Source organism: Podarcis pityusensis (assembly GCF_964106645.2).
Source record: "Podarcis pityusensis genome assembly, chromosome: 6".
Classification (NCBI taxonomy): domain Eukaryota; kingdom Metazoa; phylum Chordata; class Lepidosauria; order Squamata; family Lacertidae; genus Podarcis; species Podarcis pityusensis.
The window spans coordinates 27679984-27702331 of NC_138030.1; the positions used below are offsets into that span (position 1 = coordinate 27679984).

Below are 22348 nucleotides of genomic sequence, written 5' to 3' on the forward strand. Positions count from 1 at the left end.
AAGGTATAAATAAAAATTATTATTATTATTATTATTATTATTATTATTATTATGTTGCCTGTTGTTGCTTCTGTTTCCTGTACACCATTTAGACATAGTCTTCAATCTATTAAACGGCATAGAAAAGAGATAACCAGCCATCAGCCCCACGGTCCCCCTGGCTCAGGTGGGCAGTCCCTGTGCTCCAAGCCCAGCCCTCCTCCTCCCTCTCGGCTTCCCTTCCGCCACTTCCGGAGCGGGGTCCTTGGCTCGGAGGCGGCGGCTGCCCGGCCCGGGAGGCGCAGGCAAGTAGGCAGGCAGGATGGCGGCGGCATCAGCAGCCTCCGCGTCCGCAGCGTCGTCTGCGGCCGGTACCTCCGAGAAGGAGGCGAGCCAGCAGAGCAGCCTGGGCGCCTACTCGCCCGTCGACTACATGAGCATCACCAGCTTTCCCCGCTTGCCCGAGGAGGAGCCCGGCGGCGGCGGCGCCCCCGAGAGCTGCCTGCGCTCCAGGAAGGAGGAAGACGCGTTCCTGGCCGAGCAGGACACGGGTGAGAGCGGGAGCCGCCTGCCTGCCTGCTCCCTGCACCCTCCATCCGACCATGACTCCATGCTCCATCCTCCCATCCACCTCCGCTGCCTCCAGCCTTCGTCCACAAGTCCTAAGCAAGCATCTTCCCGCATCTCGCCCCCCTCCTGCGCCATCCCTTCCTCCTCCCCTTCCCCAGAAGCATTTGGCACCAGCATTTGGATGGCGCAGCAGCCATCCCTCGCCTCCTCTGAACGTCCCGGCCCCGGGATCGGGACCCCACTTCTCTGCAGCCATATTTGACTCCTGAGCCTCCTCTCCCCACCCACCCATAGCGGAGAATGGTGCTGCGTGAGCATCGCTCTTCCCCCTGGGTACCAACTCCTTGCACATCCCTGCCATTTCCCTTCCTCCTGTCTTTGCCGCTCTCCACCTTTCTCATCCCCATCTCCCATTTCATTTCCTCTCCTTTTCTGCTCTGCTACTTTCCCCTATGGGGCAAGAAAGTGAGTGGCTCTCCAGTCCTCCGCCCCTCCAGATCTTGTGTTTGCCCTGTGTTTGCTTCTCCACAGAATACCCTTTTGTGCTAAAGCAGCCTCCTCCCTCCTCATTATCTTCCCAACTCTCCCACCTTCTCTGAAAGCTCCAAACCAGCATCTCATGGTTTTACTTCTGCCCCTTTGGGTGGGGGTGACTGGATGAGCCTTCCCCAAAATGTTGATTTTCACAGCACTGCCAAGTTAATTACCGAGCCTAGTCACTCCCATCCTACATTATGTCGAGACTTTATGTGGCATCCTTTTGTTCTGTAATGCCTGAAAAATGGGGAGGGATGGGGGACAGAGGTCCTTCCCTTTATCTCTGTGAAGATAATTGGAAAATATAGCAAGGGCAGAGTTTTCTGTTCTCTCACCAACTATTGGCAAGCATTAAGACTGCCCTTGGAGACTTTTACTCTTTTTGTATCAGATCTGCACTGCAAAAGCCAGATGAAATTTGGCAGAGGTAGCCAAGACCTATCCAACTTAAATGCAGATTCCACTAGTTCTTGCAATGTGACTGTACTGGGACAACGTGCAAAGTAGAGTTTCTGGTTGCTGCCCCCGTCTCATAATTGGAGCTCTCTGAGCCACCCATTGAAACTGATTGGCAGAAGCTTTAGGATTGACAAAAGGAAGTACTCCTTCATTCAGTGTGCAGTTACGTTTGCAGTTCACTGCCATCAGCTTATATTGCTTTCTAAAAACATTTAAACAGACTTATAGTGGATAGGTCAGAATAGCCAAATAGAACCTCCATGTTACAGAGATAACTGCTGTGAATCTCAGATACTGGTGATAACTCACAAGAGGAAAGCAAGAAAAATCCATACTTGGCATATTTTTTGTAGCCAGATTTTTGAATGACCTAACAGGTATCAGATTTGTAATTTGGTACATCCTCCTGCAATGAACCATGAGCTTCTCTTTCTCTACCTCTACTATAATGTGGAAAGTGAGACACACAAATCTTTCCTTGAATGAGACTTGGGAGTCTAGTACTCTTCCGGATTTTACAGGTCTTGCATTACTAGACAAAATTATTGATCTTTACTTTAAAATAGAAGCAAAGGGGGGAGGGAAGCAGCAGGTTTCACCCCCTCCTTTGTAGCATATGAAGGATCTCTTGGAAGATTCAGGACACTGAAACCGATATGTAAAAGAAGTGCTTCACTTTTATTTCGTTGTCCCATCCTGACTCACCACCATTCTTGTGTTTTCGTATTTTTCATTTCCATTTGGTCTGCTCACTCCAAGCTTCTGAAATTTGCAAAATCTAAATAAACGTTTCAGTTTGGCACCCCCATGATTATATGTCAATCGTTTATTGAATCTCTTTTCAGATGCATATGTATCCATTGCTTAGAATCCTGAGTGTTTCCTCATTTGAAGTTTGTTTCATTGTTTGTCAATGAACTCTCCTAACTGGTATCCATTGCCAATATCTTTACAAACCTCTGTGCCCAGCATGACACTTTTACATGATGGGTTCTTCCAAGCTCTCAAAACTAGTAGCTGGCATGAAAATACAACTGCAAAAAAAAGTTTTAAATAAATATTTGGGCTGTCCCTCTGCATAAATATTAATAAAATGATCTATGCCTATAAAACCTTTGCATTTCACTACATTAGTTATTAGTTATTCATTATAATACTTTTTTTTGCTCATATTGTGCATTTCAAATGTTCAAAGCTCCTCAACATAATTTATCTCAGTAATCATTATAATTCATAGACAAAGTTGCATTTGTGTTGATCTATATTTTGTTTCTCTGTTGGGATCTAGTCCTCATTTTTTGTCTCCCTTATGCATGTTTAAATATGCTGCCAGACATTGAACTTCCCTGCCAATGGTAGCCTCCAAGCAGGAAGCACCAGATATACCTTTTATCACAGATTATGTGTGTTTTGGTTCTCCAGATGTTGCTGAACTACAAATCCTATTAGCTCCAGAAAGTGTGGGCAGAGGGCAGGGGTTATAGGCATTGTAATTCAGCAACATTTATATATTAATGTTACATATGCACACACAGACACACATATATACATACACGTGTATGTCAACAGAGTTGTAAGTATTGGCCGTGAAGTTGCAGTGTACAATATAACTTCTACATTTTCTGCTACACCAATAGCATGGTGATACTATTTTGTATCACTAACAATTGATTGCCATTCAGTGGGACATCTAAACACATTCTCAGGCATTTGTTTTATATTGAGAAGGAGGGGATGTAAGCAGTAAATGTTATCTTCTGTTATAAATGAAATGCAGTTGGAAGTGGTTTTCCCCAAGGATACATAGAAAGATTAGTTTGAGTCTGAGTTACCATATCGTTTCATTAAGCAGAATATTTGGGGTGTGTGCAACCAACTCAGAGTAGACCCATTCAAATTAATGGCCATTCCTAACTTAGGGCCATTAATTTTAGTGGGTCTGCTCTTAGTAGTAGTTGAATACCAGCCCCTTTTTAACAGAAGGGAAACACAAATCTTTATTTAGCAGAGATAGGTTAAAGTTGGGTGTGTTTCACTTATGCCATAATGTCTCTTGTTGATAGTGATTTTGAAAGAAGCAAATAAGTATGGGCTGATTTGGGAGGAAACAGGGTTGATCCCATTACTTGCCTGCATTGGTGGTCATCGCAAGGGGTGGGACAGAGTTTCCTGTATTATCCTGATTGGAGGGATGAGATGGCACTCTTCTCCCTGACTCAGTGGGCAGGGAGAGGAACACCTGCTCAGCACTGTCAGATGACAGTACCCTGACGACCTGTTTGGCAGGAGCAGCTTGTTCACACCCCTCAACTGGAGCGATAAGTTTTACATACAAAGAGGAAATTTAGGGAAATAGAATATATATTACTGGTTTGGATGTTAAGCCCCACTCACCCACCCCAAGCACATAGGAGCTTTAGGAATACCGTACTTTTTCAGGCTGGCAGCAGTGGATGCCATGGACCAAACAGTGTAACATATTAATAGTGTAATCCTGTGATTCACATCACGATAAGTTCCATTGAGTTCAATGGCACTTATTCCCAGGTAAGTGTGTTTAGGATTGAAGCCCGAAAGTAACTACTTCTTAGCAGTAGTGAACAGTGTGATGGACCGCTGCTACTCACCTGACCTGTGTTTGGTTATGTTGCTGCTTACAGGAGAGGAAGTCAAGGCAGCAGTGAGGTTGGACTGTTGCAAATGCATCAAACACAGTCAATCTGGTACTTCTGCCAGTATGTTTGCACCATGCTGACCTTACCACTAACTCCCCCTCTATCTCCTAGTAGGTAGCAGCAGTACAACTAACCAGAGATCAGGTGAGAAATGCCATCCCATCACACCAACTGCTACAGCATGCCAGGCTGATAGATACTGTACCTCTTCACAGCATGAATAAAAGTCACAATTTGGTTATGCCCATTCATAAGCAATAATAATAATAATAATTTATTATTTATACCCCACCCATCTGGCTTGAGTTTCCCCAGCCACTCTGGGCGGCTCCCAATCGAGTGTTAAAAACAATACAGCATTAAATATTAAAAACTTCCCTAAACAGGGCTGCCTTCAGATGTCTTTTAAAAATAAGATAGGTGCTTATTTCCTTGACATCCAATGGGAGGGCGTTCTACAGGGCGGGCGCCACTACCGAGAAGGCCCTCTGGTTCCCTGTAACCTCACTTCTCGCAATGAGGGAACTGCCAGAAGGCCCTCAGTGCTGGACCTCAGTGTGCGGGCTGAACGATGGGGATGGAGACGCTCCTTCAGGTATACACTTAATTTACAGACATACCTTTAGGACACAGCTTACTTGATTTCTCAACGGTAAATTGTGGCACACAAACAGCATTTGATGATTTAAGGCTCAAAAGAAATTGTGTGTACACATTGTATGTATATAAATTTCTTGTAGATAAACCCATATTCAAGCATCAAACTATTGCTTGAAATGAGTGTGTCGTTGTTTGTGACATAAGTAACACCATTGCCTGTTTCCATTACAGTGTGGAGCTGTTTTAATGTGCAATTTTATTTCTGTAATATGATCCACAGTAGAATGATCCTGCCAAAGCAAAGCAGTTATAGCCCCCCTTGATTTCAGTAGGAGAGAGTAAACCATGTCCTTAATATAAATCAAAGGAATGTAAAAGTGCTCAACTTTGGGCAGTTTGCATTCTTTGTAGCGATGATAGTTGTGGCGTCAAGCAGGGGCTGTCAAGAGAACAGAGTAAAAGTATATCACTGTTACATTGAAATACATTTGCATGCAACATTAATTTCACTTTCTTCCTGCCCCCCATTGTGTAACACCAATGCATTCTATAAAACAAGGCATCACTGGCTCTGGTGCAGCCAAGTGTTGGGTAAATTTACATTACTGGATTAAAAAAAATATCAAAAATCTGCTTAAAGATGACCTTTTATGTACCTCAACTCATGTTTGGGAGGCTTTAAAAGAAAAGGAAGTGGGTGCAAGGATGGAATTGACTGCATGGCTATGTCTGGGCAAGTAGAATAATAGAATCAAAAGCAGAGACATCACCTTGCCGACAAAGGTCCGTATAGTTAAAGCTATGGTTTTCCCAGTAGTGATGTTTGGAAGTGAGAGCTGGACCATAAAGAAGGCTGATCGCCAAAGAATTGATTCTTTTGAATTATGGTGCTGGAGGAGACTCTTGAGAGTCCCATGGACTGCAAGAAGATCAAACCTCTCCATTCTTAAGGAAATCAGCCCTGAGTGCTCACTGGAAGGACAGATCATGAAGCTGAGGCTCCAATACTTTGGCCACCTCATGAGAAGAGAAGACTCCCTGGAAAAGACCCTGATGTTGGGAAAGATGGAGGGCACAAGGAGAAGGGGACGACAGAGGACGAGATGGTTGGACAGTGTTCTCGAAGCTACCAGCATGAGTTTGACTAAACTGCGGGAGGCAGTGGAAGACAGGAGTGCCTGGCGTGCTCTGGTCCATGGGGTCACGAAGAGTCAGACACGACTAAATGACAACAACAACAAAGAGTTGGAAGGGACCCAAGGGTCATTTAGTCCAACCCCTTGCAATGCAGGAATCTTGGGAGTTTTAAGGGATCATGTGCACTCCTACAATTCACCTTTGATTACTCCAATCCACATGCTTTGTGGTCTCTATCCCTCATGGATCCATGTCCACATGGATAACGTAAGACACACTATACCTTTAAAGCACATTCGAAGCACGTTCCCTCAAAGAATTGTGGGCACTGTAGTTTATTAAGGACTATTGGGAATTGTCTTTATTAAGGACTATTGGGAATAGAGGGTTGCGGGTGGCGCTGTGGGTAAAACCTCAGTGCCTAGGACTTGCCGATCGTATGGTTGACGGTTCGAATCCCCGCGGCGGGGTGAGCTCCCGTCGTTCGGTCCCAGCTCCTGCCCACCTAGCAGTTCGAAAGCACTCTTAAGTGCAAGTAGATAAATAGGGACCGCTTTATAGCAGGAAGGTAAACGGCATTTCCGTGTGCTGCGCTGGTGCTGGCTCGCCAGCTGCAGCTTCGTCACGCTGGCCACGTGACCTGGAAGTGTCTTCGGACGGCGCCGGCTCACGGCCTCTAGAGCGAGATGAGCACGCAACCCTAGAGTTGGACACAACTGGCCTGTACGGGCAGGGGTACCTTATTGGGAATTGTCACTCTGTGAAGGCTAAACTATAGTGCCCAGAATTCTTTGAGGGAAAGACTGTGCTCCAATTGTGCAGTCAATATATAATTTGTACACAGCAAAAAGGAGACTGCATAACCAGTTATGATGTAGGAATTTATACTGCCTCTGAATACACAGCTTCCATTTTAGCTGCCATTGCAAATAGTTATTGATATATCAATTCCACAGAAGCTTTTGCCTAAGCCCTTTGTAAAAGCCATCTAAGCTAGGGCAATCACAGCAGGTGGAGGCAGGTAAAAGTTGCAAGACTGCTGCTGGCTAAGATGTGGCCGTCTTTCCCCCTGTCTCTGGAAAATAGCATATTGGAGGAGCCAGAAGGCCTGGCTATCTAGCCCAGCCCATGAGAACAAGAACTTTGCCACAGCCACAGCTGGTTTGTTGGGGGTGGGGAGCAGAGAGCCTATTTATATTGCGGCTGCCATTGATGATGGGTCACTGCCAGTAGTCAGCCGTGGTAGGGTGGTCCTGAAGGGAGAGACACCAAGGGGGAGATACTCCCTTTGAGTCTTTCTTTTGGAGCATGACAAAGGGGAAGGTGCTCCTCACAGGTAACTGAGTGTGCTTGCTCCTTGGTGAAAGTTTGGAGCAGCTGACAGGAGGATAGGAGTTAACTTGGCTTCCAAGTGAGAGGTGCAATGCTGGCAAGTTGTGTCTGTGGCGAGAGCATGAATATCCAATGTGACTGGTGGGTGCTTTGTAGTTTTATATTGTTTTGAATTACTTATTGTACTTTTATTATTTAGTTATTTTGTATTAATTTGCTGATCACCACTTTGGGGTCCTTTATGCCCAAAAGTAGTACTGGCACCTCCCCACGTGTATGTGACTGGCACACACAACTGCTGACAAGCGCACCATTTTCAGCACTGCAAATGGGCAAGACAGGGGCAGAATGGGGTGGGGTGGGCTTATGTGTGTTCTGCTGATACACCCGGCACCTCAGCACATAATCTCGGTGTAAATGGGGAGTAGCATAATATCCTGAGGCAGTAAATTGCCTAAGTTTGCCTTATTTTGCATGAAGATATAGTGTCAGGACTTACAAGGTTCAAGCTAAGAGTTAGAAGACGTTAGTCTGTCTTCTTTAGCCCCAAATCACTTCAGTGGTGTTAACATGGGATTAACTGGGAATAAATGGCATTTGGCTTCTCCCATGGGTGATTTCCCATGCTTCTGAAAAAGAGCCAAACTGAGAGCATGGAAGCAGGTGAACAGATACATTGCATGCCCACAAATTCACGTTCTATGAAGCACAGATGTCTTCCTAACACATGCCGAACTTTCTATACTCTTTGCTGCTAGGTAACTATGTAGGATAAGGAAATTTCCTGTCCACCAAAATGGGCTTTGGTTCTCCATTCCACATGGTTGTCAACAATCTTTGTGTTTTCTTAGGGCGTGTCCACACTTCCACTTGTCCTGTGCCTAGAAAGCATGGGGGGGGGTCTGAGAGGATTTTCATTTGTCCCACCACTTTCCCTGGGAAAACCCACTGTTTACTGCTGAATTGGAACAAATTTCTATCAACAGTTTTCCTGGGGGAAAGCAGAGGGAGAAGAGGAAGTGTGGACGAGCCCATAGCCATGTAAGAAACACATGATGAGTTTCTGCAGGCTGTGATAAAGAGCATCTATACCTCAGTGGAAAAGCATTTCATTAAATGTTTTAATAATGATAATAATAATGTTATCATTTGGTTACGAGCATGAGCCTGCCATTTTGTCTGTGCTGTCTGACCCCCCAAAAAGGACCTTCCAAAAAAATCTCCCTGTATTATGGACTTTATGTGATTATAAATGGGACATGAAACAAAGGACAGGATCCAACTCACAGGTCCATCTGACGGAAGCCTGTGCAATTTTCCTGTCACTTTCTTTACTGAAAAGGTCAGAGGGAACCATCAACTGACAAGGACCAAAATACTATGCTGATCACCAAATGGGATGCTTTTGTGTTTGTTGCTGTCTTTGTATCTATAGAATCATAGAGTTGGATGGGACCTTGACGACAATCTAGTCCAGCCCTCTGCAATGCAGGAATATACAGCTGTCCCAGACAGGGACTGAACCTGCAACCTTGGCTTTATCAGCACTAGACTCTAACCAACTGAGCTATCCAGTGCTGATCTGTAGCTCCTTCTGCCTCCTCCTCTCTGAAGGCAAGAACCTCAGACCTGGACAATGTCTTGAATGGACAGGGACCGGAGCACTCTGTGGATCGATGGAAGGACTGCTTCTTCCATGGCTTCACATCTTTGCCATTACCCATCTCGCGAGCTGATTTGCAGTTCCTTCTGCCACTCCCTCTGGAGGGAAGAGCTTTGCGCAATAACATCAAAGCCTGCCATAAAAACCTCTGTGTATTTCTAAGGCAGGTGTAGACATAGGTGCCTTCGATCTCCAGAACTCCCCACTCCACCCAACACAGAAATCTGTGGTGTGGCTTAGAGAAGAATAGAAACATTATGTTTCACACACAAGCACACACAGCCAAGGCAAGGTGGGAAAAGCTGCCTTTTGGGGAGAAGGGTTTGTTTTTTAGCAATAGCCAGTGTAAATAGGCATGCTGCATTCTTTCCTTTGGGCTGATGGAAGCACAATGGCCATTATGTGCTCAGGAGATCAGCAAACGGAAGTAATGGTGTGTGGCAATAGACAGCACCCAGCGAAACATTGCCATGCATGTTTCAAAAAACAAAAACCCCAACCCACCTACATAATGTACTTCAGTGTATCCACACATAATTTTATTGTTACCAAGGTTGCATCCAAGCCCCAATCTCTCTAAGCGGTAGCAAGATTACAGGGGGTTCCAGGTGCTCACATAGGGTTGGCGATTCTGCTGGGAGTCAAGGAGCAGCAGAGACTCTTGTGTGTGTGTTTTCTAAGAAATATGGTTTATTGTGCACACATTGTCACCTGGGTCTACTTTGGAGAGAGTTCAGAGCATCGCATCTCAAGGAAGGCTTTTTCCACACAGCAGCGTAGCATCAGATTCCAAGACTTCTCTGTCCCAGCCTGCCTTCAGCCAGCCTGCCAAGATGGTTCTGACCTTTAGGCCCCACATGGACTTATTTCCTGCTTCTCCTTCCCAGAAAACCTCTTGCCAAGCAACTCCTTCCCTTCTCCCAAGCCTAGTTTTAAAAGGTGGTAATTTTCCTGTGTGACACCACACCCAAGTTATGTGGCAACCACCCCCTTGGTTACCTGTAGGGGTTTTGGTCTTGCAGATGCCTTAACAGCAGAGCCATCATCTGCCTCTGCCCCTGTCTGGAAGAAAAATAAGCTCAGCCCAGCACCCAAGACTTTAGAAATCTGGCACCCAGAGATCTGCGGGATCCCTGTTTTCCCGCTAACCCATAGCATTATGTTAGATTTTTCCCCTTACTGGATTATCCACAAATTTGAAAAAATTGGATTAAATGGGGTGGGGGTGGGAAGTTTGGTTTGCCATTTGGAAAAAGATGGTGTTATGTGGATGATGTGAAAAACATACACACATGGGTTGCATCAAACCCACTCCCAACTGCTGTGCGCACACCCCCTGCATTCTTGCATTGATAACATAGCTATAATTATTATGAGGTACCAAGACAAATGTTCTTAATACAAAGTGCTTCCTCACAGTTTAATCTTCTAAATATTAAAGACCAGTATTTTAAATTTTGTGGAGAATACCCTGTCTCCTTAATGAAATGGGAAATGGCATCGCTGCAGCTACTACAGCTACTACTATGTTTCCTGATGCTAAGTAGACCCTCCCAGTATCATAAGGAGCCATGACAAGTGGGGTGGAAGTAATGACCACGAGTCATAGCGGCATGGGTAAACTGGTCGTCTCCAAGGTGTAGAGTGGCCCACTTCATAATTTAATACTGCCATTAAACTTCCAAGAGTTAAAGGGAAGTATGTGTAACGTGATCCCATAATAGTGGAACCAGAGCCAGAAAACTTTCTGAATGCTCAAGCTGAGCAGAAAAGCAATACCACTGGAGCAGGAACAGGTATTCCGTGTTCCATGAGTGTCTTTGTGTATGATTTTGATTCTGAGTTTTTCAGCATCTCACTCCTGTGTCTGTCGCTTTTCTCTCCTTTGTGAATGAAGATCCAGATTCCTTCTTAAAATCAGCTCGCCTTCAGCGCCTGCCTTCATCTTCATCGGAAATGGGCAGCCAGGACGTCTCGCCCCTCCGGGAGACCAGCAAGGACCCATTCTCCGGGGACTGCAGCTGTCGCCAGGACGGTCTGACTGTGATCATCACCGCCTGCCTAACGTTTGCTACAGGAGTCACGGTGGCCTTAATCATGCAGATCTACTTTGGAGACCCACAGGTAAGAAGAGGTATTTGACTGTTTTTCTCTTGATAGGGAAGCTTGCATTGAAGTAGGAAGAACCTGCCTTTCACGAATAATGGTAGCTTCTAATTTTGCTTGCTACAGTTAATCATGATGTATTCTTGCATGCAGCAGCGGGATTCAAAGTGCTGTTTTGGGAACTGCCACACTTCTCTTACTGTGCCAGATCGAGATCAACTACAAATTGCATAACTACTTGCTTATAATAGTGAATGTAATAGTTACTATAGTTACCAGCAGCGTTCAATGTTGCGAACTTACCATGAGCATGAAGCACTTTGAATGCACCATTTGTCAAAGGGTGAGCCGCACATCGGAACCTCACTTTCCCAGTGCGGGTTCCTCTCTGTCATGCGCTGCTCTAAGCATGTAAGGGCATATCTGCACTTACCTTTTGCCATGCTCTTTCTAGGCACAGGTCTGTGCTTTAAAGCTCTGTGTACAAGTGTTCTCCCCATCCCAGAGCTTTCCCCATGAAAACCCACCCTGCAAAGCTGAAGCACGACAAACAGCTTTTTCGCGGATTGCCATTTGCTCCAGTTCAGTTGTAAAGAGTGTGTTTTCATGGGGAAAGCTCTGGGGGAAGAAAAGAAAAGAAACCCAGACACAGAGCTTTAAAGTGTGGACCATGCCTGGAAAGCATAAAGGAAAGTCAAGTGTGAATAAGCCCTAAATGTAACCGGGCACATTCTACGCAAGATGGATGGGTCCCACTGCAACACTATTGTTCCTGCTCCTGCAGAGGCAACATCTAATGCTTTTGTACTAGAGCTGAAACGTTTTCACCTGTATTTTTATCCCATCTTTATGACTGACCCAAGAAAAGCTAGAGAGCTTCATGGATAAACAGGGAGCTGAACTAGTACCAGAGGAAGTTGCGTTATACCAGGTCAGACAATTTGTCCATCTAGGCCAGTGACTGGCAGGAAGTCTCCAAGGTCCCTGGTGGAGATCTTTCATGTTCTTTACCACCTGATCCTTTCTTCTGGAGACGCTAGGGACTGAATCTGGACCTTCTGCATTCAACTAATGTGTTCTATCACTGAGCTATGGTCTCTTCACTATACGATTGGTTTCTTTTATCATAGTCTAACATCCATTGCACCACACTGGCTCTCTTTCCTCACTGTGGCTCAAAACATGCATTCAATTCAAAAGAGAACCTCTTTCGCTTCCTGTATCTCAGTTAATATTCGAGGTGCTTCCAGACAGGTGGTTATTGTGGGATCCGTGCTGCATCAGAGTGCCATTCCCTATTTTTCTCTCTCCATTTAATTTGGATTTACCTTTCTTGTGGAAAAACTGACAAGCTTCCCCCCCCCAAAAAAAATGTTGCCAGTGACTTGTTTATGATATGACCTGAATGACCCATCTGCTACATACAGCCTCTATCTGAATGATTCCTCAGTAATGATTCATGACAAAAGCAGTCAATAGCATTACCTGTGAAAACAATCTACAGTGGTGCCCCGCAAGACGAATGCCTCGCAAGACGGAAAACTCGCTAGACGAAAGGGTTTTCCGTTTTTGAGCTGCTTCGCAAGACGAATTTCCCTATGGGCTTGCTTCGCAAGACGAAAATGTCTTGCAAGTTTGTTTCCTTTTTCTTAACACCGTTAATACAGTTGCGACTTGACTTCAAGGAGCAACTCATAGAACGCAGTGTACATAGTAGCCTTTTTTGAGGTTTTTAAAGACTTTGGTGATTTTTGAAGCTTTTCCAAAACTTCTTTTGCAGCCAAGTTAAGCTTTTAAAACTTTTTTGGGGGTTTTTGGATTTTGGGTTGGGGTGTTTGGAATTCAAGGACTTGGTGTTGGGGAGGGGTTTGCAAGAATCTGGAAGCTTGTGTGTCTTTTTTCTGCATTTTTTATGATTTTCTGTGACCATTGGGCCACTCTGCTGTTTTTTAAAAAAAATTCTGGATTTGAATTTCTGTGTGCTGGGTGGCTGGGGGAACAGTTGGGGAGGGGTTTGCAAGAATCTGGAAGCTTGTGTGGTTTTTTTCTGCATTTTTATGATTTTCTGTGACCATTGGGCCACTCTGCTGTTTTTTTTAAAAAATTCTGGATTTGAATTTCTGTGTGCTGGGTGGCTGGGGGAACAGTTGGGGAGGGGTTTGCAGGAATCTGGAAGCTTGTGTGGTTTTTTCTGCATTTTTGTGATTTTCTGTGACCACTGGGCCACTCTGCTGTTTTTTTAAAAAAATTCTGGATTTGAATTTCTGTGTGCTGGGTGACTGGGAGAACAGTTGGGGAGGGGTTTGCAACAGTTGGGGAGGGGCTGGGGGAACAGTTGGGGAGGGGTTTGCAACAGTTGGGGAGGTTGTTGTACCAAATTTGGCTTTGTTTGGACTTTTTTTGACCATAGGAACGCATTAATTGATTTTCAGTGCATTCCTATGGGAATTCGTGATTCGCAAGACGAAAAATTCGCTAGACGAAAAAACTCGCGGAACGAATTAATTTCGTCTTGCGAGGCACCACTGTAAAGTCCTAAGTAAGTTGCTCTCTTTGGGCATTAAAGCAGGTACAAAAACCTGTGGCCCTCCAGCAGTGCTTTTTTTCTGGGGGGGACGCATGCCCCTAAACATTTTGTGAATCTAAGTTTGGCCACTTTGAGGCGCAGTATTTCAATATGAGTAGGAAAATGAGAGTACCCCTAAACATTTTTTAGAAAGAAAAAAAAAGCACTGCCCTCCAACTGTTGTAGGACCACAACGGCCATCATTTCTGATCATTGGCCATGTTGGCTTGGGTTGATGGGAATTGGTGTCCAGCTACGTCTGGAGGGTCCCATCCTTTCTTTAACATAAACACATGATGGAGGCTGGACCTTTCTGGACCTACCTAGTCCCCAGCACATGAAGCTTTTGTCGCATAATGTGACTTCCCACAGATATTCCATCAAGGTGCCGTAGTCACTGATGCTGCTCGCTGCACAGCACTGGGGATCGAGGTTTTGAACAAGCAAGGCTCCTCCGTGGATGCAGCCATCACCTCAGCCTTATGCTCAGGAATCATCAACCCTCACACGGCCGGCATTGGTGGGTAGGTGTTCACCACAATCTCCTTTGCTTATCATTTTTCATCCTGTTGTGTCACCCTGGGAAGCCTCCAGGCCCTCATCAGAAAAGAGAGTTCTGTTGTCATTGCTGGGCAAACTCCTACGACTGTTGGAGAAGCGACCTTTGCAAATGCTCCACGGTGATATCGGTCTTGTTGTTCTCACATGGGCCTTATTTGGCTGAGGTGGTGGTGCGGAAGTCCATGCTGGTTTTAAGATTTGCATGTGGCAAATTCAGGCTCATGTGGCAGCCTGAAAGTTGAATGAAACCTTCCGCAAGTTTTGACTGGCTCTTTTTCTTTGGATTGTGGAGGAAAAAAGTTGTGCAAATGTGCCCTACTGAACCAATAACTGTGCCATATAAACTGTTCTAATGAATGATAATTAATGCAAGCTTCAAGAGCTGGTTCACACATCGCCGTCTTAAATGAGGAAATGTGTGACATCGTGCCCACAGTTATTTATATTGTCCTCTGGGAAAAGGGAACACGATTCCTTCTTCCAATGGCCGGTGAAAGGCAATGGCAGCTGCCAGTTCCTTTCACTATTTGCTTTCTACTGCAGAAGAAAATGTGTGCTGGGAGTGACCTCTGGCCACTCTATGCCACTGGTGGGAAACTTCAGGTCTGAGGACCAAATGTGGCCCCCAAGTCACTCTATCTGGCCCTCAGGAATCTTGCCGCACCACAAACCCTCCCCTGCTCTGCACCTTCCTTGAGTGTCTTTGCCTGGCTTGAATGGTTCCTTGAATGTTGACAGTGCCTTTGCTTGTCTGGATGAAGGAGAGAGAGGAATGTCTGAATTTGTACATAAACTAGTTTACTGTACAAAGGTAAAGTGCACACCTGTTGCTCTGCTCAGTTTTGCCTTTGATTCTTCTTATCATTTACATGTGGCTCCTAGAAGGTTGCCCAGAAGGGAATGTGGCTGCTTGGCTGGAAAAGATTACTCATTCCTGCTCTATACTGAAAGGAGGCAACCTATTCTTTGCTTCTGTCAGTGAGGCTGATCTTAGGTACGCCTTTGTAAAAAGGGCGTGTGGATCAACCCATTGTTCTAACAGATCGTAGGGCAGAGGCTTCCTACGTATGTTGAGTTTAGGATAGGGTCACCTGGGAAAATGGCCTGGGATGATAATATATTAAATAATCTCCACTGTCAGGTTTTTATTGGTACTTCCTGGTATTCTAAGCTGTGCAGATCAGAGACAGGTTTCTGTGACTCTGAAGGTGGCTTTGGAGGTCAGTTGGGTATAGCGCCATAGAAGGACTGCCATGCATCTTCCTCCAAAAGACAAGCATGTGTCCGTCTGGAACAGTTTGCTCATCCCTGCCATTTATTCAAGCGAGGGGAGATTCTGCACTCCAGAGGCCAGATTCAACTGCAAATTTCATCAACCTTTACCTCCTCAACACCTGGCCCTCTGCCCATAGCTGTGGCCTCCTTTCAGCCATCAGAATATTTGTTTTAAAGAGGTTTTATGCAAGAGAGATTTCAAGTGTTTTGATAGCCAGAACACCAGGAAGTTCTTGAGCATATTACATAAACAGAGACACTCAATAACAGCCCATCAGATGGAATTTGAGAAAACCTTTGTTGAAACTGGAAACCCTAGTTTGCCACCCAAGCTGCTTAATCAAAACATATGTTCAGGAGTAAGACAAAAAACAAAAGCAAAAAAGAACAGCAACCAAAATTATCACAACGCTAAGGCTAGTTGAAGGTTAAGTACTGGCTGATTTAATGCATAGAGTTGCTCTGTTTTAAACAGGGATTAAAGTATCAGGTGAACACCAACAGTTTAAGTAGAGAAGTGCTTGTTAGGCATGTTTCCCAGTTACAGTACTCTGATGAAAGCTTGACCTGTATAACAACATTCAGAGGGGTAACAGAGTTAGTCTATTAAAGCAATTGCAAGGAAGAGGGTCTTAAAGACTAAGCTCATCCACAGTCCCATTTGCCATTCATTCCGATTCAGCAGAAAGCATGGATTTTCCATTTTATTTCTATGCCACTTTTCATTCAAGAGACCCCCCCCCAAGACAGCTTGCAAAGGAGTCCCCTATAGGAAGATGTAAAAGAACAGGTGTTGAAATTTGGCTCTTGTTGATGGTCTGGAAATAAGAGTCTCTGAACTGTAATTGCTGCCCTCTGGCTATAGTATACAGGCCAACTCTGGTGATTCCTCAACAAGGGAAGTGCACTTCTTATTCGCAGAAACACTTGTTTCATCCGATTCCAGGTGGCCCAAAGATTTCAAAAGGTCCTTAAATTTCAGGGTCCAGTATCAAGAAACAGCTTTTAAAATTAATGACAGGGATAAGTCACTTCCCAGGTCTACAGCTGACGCAAAGCGGGCTGCAATGAGCACACAACAAATAGTTGTCTACTTGAGTTGGCAACGCCCAGGCACAAAGTTAGCATTTTGTTTTGGTGACTGGGTGTGGAGATGGATGTCCGCATCATTGATTTATGCTTTGGTTATACAACTAGTGACGACACAAATATGTACTTCTGGAGGAAGGGAACTGGATGGTTCAGAAGGGCAAAGTTCTTTGGTTACAATTCTATGCTGGCATCACACCTGGTTTTGTGATGGACTTGTTGATGAACACAAAGCCCCTAAGGCCAAGGCACTGATTTACACCACCAGCTGCACAGAGAGGAAGGGCTTTCTCAGTAGGAAGAGACGGGGAAAGCTGATAACATTGTCCTGCACCTATTAAAGGTACAGAACCTCTAAAAAAGCAGCAATGCTTCTTTCTATATCATGTTGTGGTTGAATTAATGGGTTGCATTCGCGGCTAGTCCTACTCAGAGTAGACCCACTGAAATTAATGAACATGACTAACTTAGGTCTATTAATTTAAATGGGTTTACTGAGTAAAACTTGTTGGCTACAACCCAATGATTCTATCCTTTGCCAGGCTTATACCAACAGGTCTCAGCAAACAAGATATCTGAATAGTTTCGCACAAGCATAAAAGACAATCTTTTTGTACCTCTCTCTGCAAAACTGCCTAATGCGACTTGTGCAGTTGCATTCAAAACAGCCTCTCCATGGTTCTGTTTAAAAATATTGATCTAAGTTTCCCCACACCTAATTGTTGGCTTCCTCACCACTTACCTGTGTAATAAGTCCTTGACTTTTTTTTGTCACTAATACCCATTAGAAAGGATTAACAAACAGATTAAGAGGGGTGTTGCTAGAGGGTAGCCAGGGGACTGAACCCCAGATCTTTTGTGCTGGGACCCAGATCTCTCCACCCCACCCCCCGTCTCTTCCCCAATTTTAATGAAAACTGCTTTAAAAGATGCTTGCTTTGCAGTGGGGAAGTTCCATTGCACTGCTTAAAGGCTTTACACTAGCAGAACCATTTAGCTGGACACAGTGCAGTTGCTTAGTGTAATGATGGAACAGTTGTTTGTTTGTACCCTGCCCATCTGACTGGGTTGCTCCAGCCACTGTGGGCAGCTTCCAACAGAATGCAAAAAATACAAGAAAACATCAGATATTAAAAACTTCCTGATACAGGGCTGTCTTCAGAAAGTCATGTAGTTGTTTAACTCTTTGACATCTGATGGGGTGCACCACTACCAAGAAGGCCCTCTGCCTGGCTCCCTGTAGCTTCACTTCTCACAATTAGGGAACCTCCAGAAGGCTCTCAGAGCTGGACTTCAGTGTCTGGGCTGAACGATGGGGGTGCAGACGCTCCTGCAGGTATACTGGGCCGAGGCTTAAAATTGTGCTTACTTTAAGATGCTGTAGCAATGGTTTGTACTGGAACACAGCCTAGGAAGAAGTCATTCCATAGTTGCTGAAGCAATTTTCAATGTGTGTTTCACTGGTATTACTCTGTTGTTGCAGCGGAGGAGTAATGCTGGTCCATGACATCAGGAAGAATGAGAGCCGGGTGATTGATTTCCGAGAGACGGCCCCTTTCAGCATCCAAGAAGAGAGCCTTAGGAAGGCTTGGGAAACAAAGGTGCGAGAGAGCCTTTGTTGTATGGGGGGGGGGTAGTTGGTTGGTAACTGTCTCAATTTCTTCTCCGTTAACTTACCTGTTCTGGTATCTTCCACCCCACTTTCCTCTTCCAGAGCCCATTAGGGCTTGCAACTGTTAAAAAACTTTCATCTCCTTAATACATTGCTCTTCTTGCTTTCCATCTGGAGATTTATTTATGTTATTTATTTAAGAGAGATTCGGCTTCAATAGTGCAATTGGCATTTTTGGTTTTCTTTTTACGCTTCCCTTTGTTCCTCCTTTTATCCAGCCAGGTCTTCTGGTTGGTGTTCCAGGCATGATCAAAGGACTTCATGAAGCACATCAGTCTTATGGGAGGTATGAACATTTTCTCTGCTCAGGCATTCTGTTGTTCAGCTCCAGTTGGAGGACTGATGCATGCATGTAATAATGGTGTGCTATTTATTGTTACATTTATATCCTGCCTTTCCTGTAAAGGAACTCAAGGGCTACAATCACACGGCAATTTATTCCGTTTTCAAAGACAGCTCACCTGCAACACATGCAGCAATCTTTAACTGTTATATAGCTATCTGCCAGCTGCCATGTCATGCATGTTTCTGTGTTTGCCAGACTGCCATGGAGACAGTTGTTGGGCCTTGCTGCAGATGTGGCCCAGGATGGATTCAATGTCACACATGATTTAGGTGAGTGCATTTATGGAACAAAAGGTGCAAAGCGAGGTTGTATGTACACGTTGTCTCACATGATTTGATCTTAGAAAATGCAAAATTCCTCAGACTTTGCAGGCTGAGACTACAGGCCCAAACCTGCATACTTTCCCCCCTCTTTTTCTTTTTTTAAAGTGCCATTGAAAAATATGAATGTTTGTTCTCAGCTATGATGTTCAGAACTGGAATGTACTAGGTGTTCCTCCTTCCACCTTTTTCTACGTCATCTTTTCTTAGGGTGCTTCCAGGTTATCTGTTTAATGAACATTAATCTTGATTTGTTTGCTGGGAGATTTGATGACTTTGGCTGTTGAAAGTGTATTCATTCCGACTGTGGGAAGGCTAGACAATATTGTGTCCAAGCAAGTGTCACTCCACACTTTCCAGTGCCCTTTCCCTCATTGCAAAAGGCTGATTTTTTTGTGGAAGCAGGATTATTGCCCAACACCTCACAGTCAACCATAATTGTACAACCTGAGAATTTGCCAGGATGTGATTGAATCCCGCCTGAAAATATCAACTGTGTGGAAGTGCCCCAAAGAATCTTGTTCTCAATTCTTTCCCTCCCTGGTTCCTTGTGTAGTGACCTCAGCTTTCCAGATGTGCAATTTAGGGTGCCATGTGATGCCAGTGTGTGATTGAATCCAAACCCCAAATAGCCAGTCTGGAAGCATCCTTGACAACCACTAGTGTGGAGTAATGTCACACAACTGGACTGAAAGGCTGCTACAGGAAAGTTCTAGCGTTACATTTCTCCCCATAAAGCTCCACCTCACTGAAGTAGTTTTCAGGTGCTTTTATATGGGGGCTTTAAGAAACAAAATGGCTGAAGACATGATTTGCTTGTGCCAGTCCAGTTCTCAAAAATGTCTGGGCAGCACCTGGTCCATGATTTGCTTTCCTGATCCAATGGTGGCAAAATCTGATGGGGAATGTTTGCTTACAGTCATCTGGGACCAGGGAAAAGCCCTTATTTCTAAATGTATTTATGAACCATACCATAGTAGCCTGCAATATAGGATACAGCAGACACCCTCATATACTTAAAATCTCTCACTCTCTCACACACATATTTCCATTCTCTTTCTCACTCATGCATGTGCACAAATATATTTGTTTAAACTCTTTTCAGCCTATTCATTTCTCATTTAAAGTAATATAATCATAAAGCAAAATGATGAATCCCAAACACTGCCACCACACAAAATGCAGCTAAACAGAAGGCAGCATAGAGCAACATACAGTACTTTTACCTTTAAAAGATTATGTTTTTTCCTGTAAAAATCATGGCAAAAAGTGGGGGTCATCTTATACATGGGTAGCGCATAGGGTGGACGTTTGATTGGTTGCTGCCGCGGCTGTCAGCAGCTATTGTGTGTTGTGCGTGTTATTTGTTGCTGCGTCAATGGCTGCTGTTGATTGGCTGACACTCCGGCAGTTGGGCGGGCAATGGGACAGACGGGAGTCGGATTTTGCAATGTGTGTTGGTGAGCGATTTTTGGCAACCCCCCCTAAAAGAAGCTTAACAACCCTGGGTTGTCTCAACAACTCTGTGCCATCTCCCCCCATTTTCTTAAATTTGAGTCCCCAAAAATAGGGGGTGTCTTATACATGGGGTATGTTATAGACAGAAAAGTACAGTAGTTCAGCTGGTCAATTATCAGTCAAGACCTGGCAAAAAGAACAGTCTTAACACCTGGCACATAAATGCTGGCAAAGTAGGTGATTAGGGGGTAGATGTGCAGAAGCCGTTCAGCAAATGAGGCACCACCACCACCAAGGTTTTTACCTCTGAAGAAGGGCCATATTTGCTGAAGACCTTAATCATGGGCATGTTCAACACATGCAGGCTATAGATCCTTTCTGTGTGGGCAGTCTTCCTAGACCTTTCCCCCAAAAACGTTGATCTGAGCATCTTTTGCGGTAATTTCCACTCACCCTTCTGTTGTCTCTCTCACTGTTGTAGCAACGGCTATAAAAGAAATGAAGGAAGAGCAAAACTACTCAGATAAATTCAGAGAGACCTTCCTTCCAGATGGCCAGCCCTTGTTGCCTGGCATGTTTGTGAGAAGACCAGACCTGGCTGCTCTTCTCGACTTGCTGGGGTCGGCAGGGGTCTCAGCTTTCTACAGCGGAAATGTAACACAAGAGATTATTTCAGAGGTGAGTCAACCCGATTCTTTTCTCTGTGTGGATTGTTATGTGCATTTGATGCCAGAGAGGCATTGATACCAGACTGATTTGTTCTCATTACAGAATGTCCTAGAAAGTAGTGGGGGCTGGACCATTTGGGTGAATAGGGTGCTGTCCCACTAATCTCAGCCAGTCTCTGCCTGCCTGCCTGCCTATTTACTTACAAGAGGTGACACTGGCTGCCAGCTTAGTCTCAGTGACACACTAACCCATTTGTAGTACGGAAATACAGTGGTACCTCGGGTTACAGACGCTTCAGGTTACAGACTCCGCTAACCCAGCAATAGTACCTCAAGTTAAGAACTTTGCTTCAGGATTAGAACAAAAATTGTGTGGCGGCAGTGGGAGGCCCCATTAGCTAAAGTGGTACCTCAGGTTAAGAACAGTTTCAGGTTAAGAACGGACCTCCGAAACTAATAAAGTTCTTAACCTGAGGTACCACTGTATACTTTTTCTAAGTCCAGAATTGTTCACGCTCGTCCTCAACATGCTGCTTTCAGTCCATGAATATCCACAAAACATAATTAAAAACATCAGTAGATACTAGCTGGTTATAAAGATTGAAAGAAAAGAGAGTGAGGTGGACCAAAGGTATCGTTTGGTATGAGGCAATATACCTTGTGTTCCTGAAGTGCCCCTGCAAAGGATGTGAACAGGGAGGGATACCTAAAAAGGTGAATCCCAAAACTACTTAACGAGATCTGAACATATTCAGTAGGCATAGAAGGCTGGCTGACTTGGACTCGGGTTATAAAGAAAATGGGGAGGAGGGGCGATGGAATGGAGTACCCTGTAACAGGACACTGAACAGGAGTACTTCACAGTGCAGGTCCCACTTATGAACACCAAAGGCATAAATACTGCATTTAGATGATGCAACATGATTTCAACTTTTCAGGTCCCCTCAGCCTGTTTTTTTAATAATCACGACGGAAAAAAGTGCATTGCATCTCTCTCTCTCTCTCTCTCTCTCTCTCTCTCTCTCTCTCTCTCTCTCACACACACACACACACACACACACACACACACACCACCCCTCATAAGGTTTTTTAACCAGCATTTCTGAAAACTCTAAGCAGCACTAAACACAGAGAGCGGCTTTTTGGAAGGTTGCTAAATCCCAGGGGAAATCTCCCCCTCCCCTCTCTCTTCTTTGTTTCCTGGGAAGGCGAAGGGACATTGCAAGAGAGAGAGAGATTCAGATATCTACATTTAACTAATCTGCCCTAATCCCCGCTTTACTACCTCTGTCCTTTTCGAAATGTATAAAATGGCTGCCATAGAATAAAGAAACG

The 22348-nt window shown here is 44.7% G+C and overlaps 1 protein-coding gene across 1 annotated transcript in view; it reads left to right on the top strand.

The window, feature by feature from the left end:
* The first annotated feature begins 249 nt into the window (after window positions 1-249).
* The window catches only part of GGT7 (gamma-glutamyltransferase 7), a 43689-nt gene continuing 21590 nt past the window's right edge, over window positions 250-22348 (top strand). Inside the window, exons 1-7 of the mRNA XM_081009243.1 lie at window positions 250-530; window positions 10850-11076; window positions 13997-14148; window positions 18033-18150; window positions 18440-18507; window positions 18763-18836; window positions 20827-21023. Coding sequence (XP_080865369.1) covers window positions 302-530; window positions 10850-11076; window positions 13997-14148; window positions 18033-18150; window positions 18440-18507; window positions 18763-18836; window positions 20827-21023 — 1065 coding nt within the window. The 5' untranslated portion in view covers window positions 250-301. The remainder of the gene's footprint in view (window positions 531-10849; window positions 11077-13996; window positions 14149-18032; window positions 18151-18439; window positions 18508-18762; window positions 18837-20826; window positions 21024-22348) is intronic.